The sequence below is a fragment of the Geospiza fortis genome, unplaced genomic scaffold (assembly GCF_000277835.1).
Source record: "Geospiza fortis unplaced genomic scaffold, GeoFor_1.0 scaffold114, whole genome shotgun sequence".
In the NCBI taxonomy this organism is placed as follows: domain Eukaryota; kingdom Metazoa; phylum Chordata; class Aves; order Passeriformes; family Thraupidae; genus Geospiza; species Geospiza fortis.
This window is the reverse complement of record NW_005054383.1, coordinates 2,343,347-2,351,781: the sequence shown is the minus strand read 5'-3', so window position 1 is coordinate 2,351,781 and position 8,435 is coordinate 2,343,347. Positions and strand designations below refer to the sequence as shown.

Here is an 8,435-nt window from a genome sequence, read left to right as displayed (position 1 = left end):
CTTACGAAGGTGAGCCCAGTCCTAGGAGTGTTTGTATCTGTCCAAGTTTAGAAAGCAATCTATCTCCAAAGAAAACCAGAAATTATGTTATCAATGTCACCATGAAGGTGCCCAGTTGGAGCACTCTGGTTTAATTTGGAGGTTTCTTTTGTTCCTCAGAACACTTCCTGTGCTCAGCAATACTGGGAAACAAACTTGTTCTTCATTTGTACCTCTCTGCAACCTAACAAATCCAGCCAGCATCACTTCAGTGCCAAAATGACCTTTTAACTTGAAGGGGTGGCAGAATCCTGTTCATCCACACGAAGTGCCATCAATTGAATTAAGGGAAGCAGCACTGTGTCCCCAAGTGACAGAGTTAGAGATGCTCTAGCAGTGCTAAGTAGTGCCTTCATTTCCAAATGAGAACAGATTAAGGCTCTTGGGAAGCGGAGCTGATTCCAGAGAGGATCACAACCTGAGCCTGCAGCTGGCACTGCATAATCAGAGGTGAATTCAGGGGTGCTGAAGTCACTTTTAGCAGCATTCACTGTCAGGCCATTAGAGAACCTGGACTGTTGTCAAATCTTTTCACTTTCCAAAAGATTTCATTGTTGTTTTCAACCAGAACTCTGCTAAGCTTTAACAGATTTTTGCCCCAGTGCTGCAGAGTTAGAGTGAAAATTCCCACTTTCAAGAAGGTTTATGTAATAATTTTCAAATTATTAGCTTGCCACTAACAAAATGCACAGGCCACATTTCTGCTCATTCTAGGAATCTCCTACATAGCTAAACTAATAGGTCCATCTGTATATGCTTTACTATCTCTGCTTTGCTTCTCTTTCCAATCTTTCCACTGGAAACTACTTGATTTACTATTTTCTTTACAGTTTGCAAATTTTGCAGGCTGCATCCCACAGGAAGTTTCTCCCTGTTGTTGCTACAGGAACTTTATGCAGAGAGACACCACTAAATTACAGTGCTGCAGGATGAGCATGGAGCTCCTGACCAAAGTGAAGAGACTGAACTGCAGCACAACTGGGCTTTCCTTTGCTAAAATACAATAAATTAAGTGAGGTGTCAAGTGGAAGTATTGGAAAACAAGCAAATATTGCTAAGAAGAATGTGACAACACTGCCCAGAACTGAAAGCAACAAACAGCAGAAGCAGCAATCCTCCTGCCCTCAGATATAGGACACACTGGGAAGAAAAGAAACCCACCCCTAATTTCTCCAGATGCAGCTGTGCAGATGGATCACCCAAATGAGCAGCTCATGCTGCTGGAAGGGAAGGGCCCACTCCCCTTCCTGCTGCCGGACGCTTATCTGCGCTGCCTCGGGCACTTGCCAACCCCTCCAGAGCTGCTGCTGCTTCCACCCAGCACAAAACAGCCCCAGATGCAAAGAGAAAGAGCCCCAAACAGAAAATAAAAAGAGCCCCAAACAAAAAAAACAAACCATGAATATTTCATGCTCGGCCAGTAAATGCACTGCTCACAGCGGGGAAGGCTGAGAAGCACCAGAGCCATTAGAAGGAGCAGGGAGGAGGAGGAGGAGGAGCAAGGAGGGCACAGCAATTGCCTTTTCTTGGCAGCAATTTTGCAGCTACTGGTGGAAATGTAGCCTCAGTTCTAACTGACACCTAATGTCACTTTAGATAAATTTAAACTATCTTGCCAGTTCCTATCAGTCAGGCAGGAAAATCCAGTGCTGTGGAAAGCCTGTGATATTACTAGCCCCCAAGGGAATTAAGGAGTTTTTACACTCACTGCAGAATCCTGAAGAAAATACCAAGTTCCTTACAATTTACTGCTCCCTACAATTCCCATGTTTTGAGCTGCACACCTATGCAATTAGGACATTTGAATTCAGCACAGGTTTGGATTCCACAGGGATAACCATGAAACTGTGACTAAACAACAATCAAATTCCAAGTTACCATTCTGAAAGTTAGAATATTTGATGAGAAGACAAGCAGCTATTGGTCCTTGACCATCTTCAGCATGGTCCTCTGGCCACCCTAAAGACCTGGAACATTAACCTGAACATGGAGAAAATCAGTGTACCTCAGATTTCCAGCCCAAACACTGGACTAGACTCAGGGCATGGCAAAAAATGCTCCAAGGGCTGGAACTCCTCTGCTCTGATGTCAGGCTTGGAATGCTGGAGGTGTTCAGCCTGGAGAAGGCTCCAGGGACACCTCAGAGCTCTTCCAGTGCCTAAAGGGGCTGCAGGAGGGCTGGAGAGGGACTTTGGATGATAGCCTGGGGTAACAGGACACAGGGAATGGCTCCCACTGCCAGAGGGCAGGGTTAGATGGGATATTGGGAATTAGGAATTGTTCCCTGGGAGGGTGGGCAGGCCCTGGCACAGGGTGCCCAGAGCAGCTGTGGCTGCCCCTGCATCCCTGGCAGTGCCCAAGGCCAGGCTGGGCAGGGCTTGGAGCAGCCTGGGACAGCGGGAGGTGTCCCTGCCCATGGCAGGGAGTGGGGTGGGATGAGCTTTATGGTCCTTTCCAACCCAAACCATTCCACAGTTCTATAATAAACTGAAAGGAGACTCTTTACAGAGGCAGCAATATCAAGCAGGAAATCACATTTGACATTTCATGACCCTTGTCATGAAAGAACTGCAACAAATTGTGTTAAAAACCCCAAGGACAGACAGTGGCTCAGACAGATCACAGACAGAAACCAATGCCAGTAGAAACACACCTCCTCCTGGTAGCTCGTCCTGTAGGACATCTCCAAATCCTGATCCAAGAAGTTGAGGCTCAGCTTGTTAATAGGTGGTTTAAAGAAGTAATCTTTCATGAGGCTGAAGAGAGAAGACAAAACCAACATCAGTTTGTTCAGCTGTACCTCCTTCAGGCCCCCCCAGAGTGTGGCTGCTGTTTCCAGGGATGCTGGCACTTGGCTTTGAAGTTCCTGTGGTTTTTCTTCTTTCTTGATCACCAAAGTATCCTCTTACCCACATCACTTGCTCAGTGAAAGGAAATATTCCACAAAAAAAGCAAACTTTTATATTTCCAGGAAGAGTCTAACAAGTCCTTCCAGAAATTTAACAGATCTAACTGATGAGTACAGATAATTGTAACATAAGCCAGCAAATAGTAAAGGTTAATTGCTGCTGCAGACACACAACCTCTGGAGACACGTGGCTGTGGGATATTTGTGTCTTGGGTGGAATTCTATGGCTCAAAGCAAGCCAAGGATGACAAAGGTGACAAATTGTTATGGGGGAAAAAAAACCCATTGCCCATTTTAGAAAACAGCAGTTTCTTGTTATTTCAGACACTAAAATAACTCAGTAACTCAACTGGGAACATTCCCTTAATGATCTGGGCTGAACAGAAGAGATGGAGAGCTGAGATTTACTCCTGAAATGGGAGATTTGGAATGACCAGCACCATCAACAAAGGCAGTGACAACTAATGACATCAGGGCTAAGGAACCCAGAGGCAGCATCTACCAGAGGGCGTTCATGCCCTCCTTCACCTTCATCTTTTCTACAGAAGGCGAAAAAAATCCCACAACAACATTAAAGTGGCTTCAATCACTGGAAGTCAGGTTTATTCCCCATCCTCTGGAAGAAGCTAAGTTTTGCATCAGCAGTATGAGGTTTATGAATGAAGTTTCCTGCTGGCACCTGGTGCCAGTCTTTTGTCCCCTGAGCAGGGACCAGGGAGCTGAAGGGACTCGAGAGCACCGAGTGCTTCGTGCCCAGGGTCACAGAGCAAGGTCACACCTGCTTGTGGCACTGGTGTCCCTGTCCCCCCTGCTCTGTGCAGCTTCCAAACACACTCCTCCCTGCCTGTGAACCGCCTCTCATCTCCAACCAGCTGATTCCATGTGTTATTTACAGGGAATTGTTTCTAAAATCCCTCTGAATCCAAGGCTCCTTTCCCACTGTTATTCCCACCCTGGGAGATGCAGCACCAGAGCCACAGGCACAGTGGGCAATTTCCAAGCTGGTGACTCTGAGCAAAAACCAGAGATGCACATGAGGTCAAATTCCAAGCAGATGAAGAAGCTGAAAGAAAGATCCTACAGAGCTTGTCTGTGCCTGAATTCTTTGTTTAAGGGGGTTTGGTTTCAGGGTTATTTTCTGTTTATTTTTATGGAACTCTTGCCTAAGAGGTTTTCTTGGAAGCTCCCAGCACAAGATGGCATGTGGGAAGCTTTTTTTTTTTAAACCGAGATGCAAGATCAACCAAACACACATTCCTAGACTGATGCTAGAGAAGACAAAGGAGTCCAAGCATAAGTATGGCCAATACTTGGTAACCTTTAAACATTCTGGCTTTGGCCAATACATTAAAAATATCAGGATACTCTCACTTGAGTCAGCCCTCTCTCTTTCATTCTTGTCTTCATTCCTCACCTTTCTTAGATGCTCTAAGAGCATCTTATAATAAAAATTTTGAAAGCTTTTGGGTTGTTATTTTTTTAAGTACTGCTGCATCCCCTTTTTTCCTGCAGGGAAGCTCAAGGGAGGTGGTGATGGAGCTGCTGTGCTGGGTGAGGGTGTAGGAGGATCAGTCCAGCTCCACAGTGCAGCACGAACCAGAAGGTGGAACACGATGGAGCCAGGGGGAAGGCAGCATTCCTGGGGCCTTCTCAGCTCCCTGTCAGCTCATTCTGTCTCCAAAAGGAAGATCCCACTTGATGAAACAGTCAAGTACAGAATCTGTTTCCCAGGAGGCCTCTGCCTCCCAGCACAGGGTGCTCCCCAGATCAAGCAAGACTGGGAAGTGGGAAATGAAAGAAACAAAAAAATTTAAAATAATGAAGAAGCATTTCAACAAGAAACTGCCCCAAGGAGGGGATGAAGGGCTGCACAGAACCCAGTTCTGGGGGAGCTTCAGACATCCCTGAGATTCTGCTCTGGAAGTCTGAAGAGATCATTGTGAGTACTGCCCTGATCAGCACCCCAGTACTTGCTTCTTGTACTTCAGAAGGTTTATAACCGAAGGAATATCTAATTTTTTTGGAAACAAAAATCCTCAAACCAAGAATCCTTTGAGGATATTCCCAGTGAAATTAAATTCAAACATTCTAAATCTTACCCTACAGTTTTCTTTTAAAGAGCACAATAATGTGCAGGTTACAGTGAACAAAGAACAGGATTTTTACAGAAGTAAAGCCAGACTCGAAGCTGAAAGTATTCACTGTTTGTTAAATATAGAGAATCAAGTTGTAAGAACTGGTAACTTTCATAAAAGAACTCTTTTGTAATGTACTAATACAAACATGCCACACTAACACTGTCTTTATTAATATTATTTTTAAAGAACATTGGAATTGTGCCAAGGTATCATCTCCAAGGTGAAATCTTGGCCTGCAAAAGCCTCTCAGGCACACAGCTGAGCTCAAGATCCCCAGGGTCCAGCATTTCCTCCCAGCTAGCCCCAGGCAGCTTCCTAATGCAGTCTACAGGCTCCTGAATCCCCCCAGGATATGTTTAACCCTTCCCAGCTCTGCAGGAAGCCTGTGGGATTAATTGATGCACTTTATCACCATATCTGGGTTAAGTATTTTCTGTTAACCGGAATTTATATCCAAGTGCCCTGCAGTGGAAATCACTGCTCAGTGCTCAAGGAAGATCACTTGGCTTTGCAACAGCATCAAACCAACACAGCAGAACTCAGTGAAAATGGGGATTTCTGTAAAATGACCACAAGGAAATTTGGTCCCCTCCTTGAGACACCTCAAATTCCCCATTCAAAAATCTTCATAGATACTGGATTCATCAAGACAAACAATTATGTTTTACAGCAGAGGACCAAGAACATTTTAAAATTACTTATTCCATATAATTTCTCATTGAGAAATGTTGAAAAAATCAGTGTAAACTGGTAGGCTTAAAGCATTTCACATAGATCTAATTAATCAGAAGATTATTTTTGGAAAGTTATGTTTACATGAACTGAACTCAGCAGAGAAGTTTCCCTGGCAACAAGAAATGGCCCACTTAATATGGTAATGATGATATTTAATTGGGACCAAAAAAAAAAGCCAGGCTTTGACTGATCTCAAATCATGGTACTCCTTCTTCCAAATCAGAAAAAATTACCCATTTTGGGAGTGGAGGAGGAAAGCACCAGAACACAAGAACTTGAGTGAGGTATCTTCAGCAGACCAACTGCATAAATTAAGCTACTTCTATAACTTACAGTTTGCAGAGTGCTGGTTACATTTTAAAAAATATTCCTATTTGTTCTGGCTGATTTCTGCCAACACCTGGACATTCCCAATCCATCTATTTTCTAATATTTGGAAATATCAGCTAAACCTCCATTCTCAGCCACTAATGACAGACCACACACTGAGAAAAACAATAAAGAACCCTAAATTTTGACTCAAGTGGCAACAGGAGAAAGGTAAACTGACAAAATCTAGGTAAGAGACTGGAGAGGGACTCCTCTCCCTCCTTCTCACTTCTCCCTAAGTCATGCTTCCATAAAGGTGATGGTGTCCCTGTTCCAAGCAGCTGAGTCCACAGGAGAACACAGTTTCAAGGATATTAGAGAAAATACCCTCAATCTGAGTGGAAGCAATGAAATAAAAATAAAAACAGCCATAAATAATAACAAACTCCAGCTATCTGTTTAACTGCTCCAGTCAAGTCACTGCCATAATGGAGATATAGTTGTGTGTTGATAAAAATCCCACACTACTGAATTTTGAAGAACATTTCCTCTGCCCAAAATAAGGTTTTTTGTTTGAAACAGAGAGAGAAACTCATTTTACAATATCTAAGTAGAATATAAGTCCATGAGAATTCACTTTTATTAATTCTGCTTCCAAGCCCAGTAGGATTTCATGATTAGTCACATGTTATCAGACATTCTTCTTTTACTATGTAAAAAAATGTGAGTTTTGTGGTTCAGATTTTATGTTACACCCTAAACTGCAGAGGAAGGTACACACTACACGCATTTTAGAGGACTTTGGATTATAAAATGGAGTTCAGCTTTGTGACAAGTGATTTAAAGAGCAATTTCCCCTTCAAAGACTCAACTGAAGGAGGACTGACAGGAGGACTGTTCACCCTGGAAGCAATGAAAAACTAGTTTTACTTATTTTAAACAGAAAGTTTCTGACATCAAGTTTCTACTGTAGTTTAAGCAGAATAAAGACTAAAATCAGGAAGCTTATAATATGATATATGTTGACAACAATTACTGAAATCAGACAAAAAGCACACAAATACTAAAGATATGGGACCCCAGTATGCCTTCTCAGGATTTTCCTTTATACCTTTACAGGGTTTTCCACTGCACAGCTCCATTCTCCTTACCTGTCTTCTTTAATCACATCCACAAAGTGGGCATCTGTTTTTTCCCTGATGTTTTTGAACCTCAGGGGGAGCAGAGCTGACTGGTCCAGGCTCACGCCGCCCCAGCGCCCCTTCTCCTGCAGCATCTCATACAGAGAGGTTTGGCTGTTGCTGAGCTTCTCCTCCTGGGGAGGACTCAGAAGTCCATTCTGGGTCTTTGGGCTGTGTCCTCCTGGAGCCTGGACAACAGAGAGCAAAACACACCCAGGGAATGTCAGAAAAATGGACAGGAGGGGTTGCAAGGAACAAAAACTGAGAGGAGCTCTGCCCTCAGCACCCTGAGCTCTGCCCTGGCCACAGAGACCAAGCTGCCCCTGCCCTGAACCATCCACATTTCCTGGGCTTGCATCTCCCACACCTCCCATGTGCCTCCTCAGGTGCCACCTTTGTGCTTTCTATGAACCAACTCTCCAAGGAGCAGAAAACAAAGCACATTTTCACACTCTCAATGACAACCAACCACAAGCCCAAATTTCATTCACTTATCTTATGGATAAGACTCTTCTAGAATGCTTTTAAATACACATTTAATTTGTGCTGACTCTCCCTGGGTCATGAGACAACTCACTCTGCCAGCCCTTGCTGATCCTTCCCCTGACCACCACAGGCCTGCTGCCTTCCCAGTGGTTCCCCCTCTCCCCCACCTGTGGGATCAGCCCTTTTGTACCTCTCATCCTACAACAAAAACTCCTGCATCTCATCCTACAACAAAAACTCCTGCAAATTAAAGTACATCTTCTTCTCTTAGACATAATTCTTTTTTCTGGTTTGCTTTTGCCTTTCTATTAGTTAAGACAGCTTTAATTTTGACAACAGCTTGCAACGTGGCTTAGGTACATAGTATCACCAATTCTGCTGTCATTGGAGAGCACAAATTACTTTTAAACAAAAATAATTCTATTTTCGTGGAGCCTGAAGTTCCCTCTTTTACATTTTGTTTGACCTAGACCAATATGTACTGAAGCAATTCCAAAAGAATTAGACAGCTAAGTGTGGTTAGAATGAAAATGAACTGCAGTTAGTCAGGATCATTTTCAAATGCAAACATAGAACAAACTTGGCATATTTAAGTGTTCATCTCCCCCCCTTCATATCTTATCACTTATCATGTAGCAT

The 8,435-nt window shown here is 43.6% G+C and overlaps 1 protein-coding gene across 1 annotated transcript in view; it reads right to left on the bottom strand.

The window, feature by feature from the left end:
- ADCY9 (adenylate cyclase 9) overlaps positions 1-8,435 on the bottom strand; it is a gene marked incomplete at its 5' end in the record, with an annotated part of 83,064 nt that overhangs the window by 20,725 nt on the left and 53,904 nt on the right. The window contains 2 exons of the mRNA XM_005425270.2: positions 2,693-2,795; positions 7,281-7,498. Coding sequence (XP_005425327.1) covers positions 2,693-2,795; positions 7,281-7,498 — 321 coding nt within the window. The remainder of the gene's footprint in view (positions 1-2,692; positions 2,796-7,280; positions 7,499-8,435) is intronic.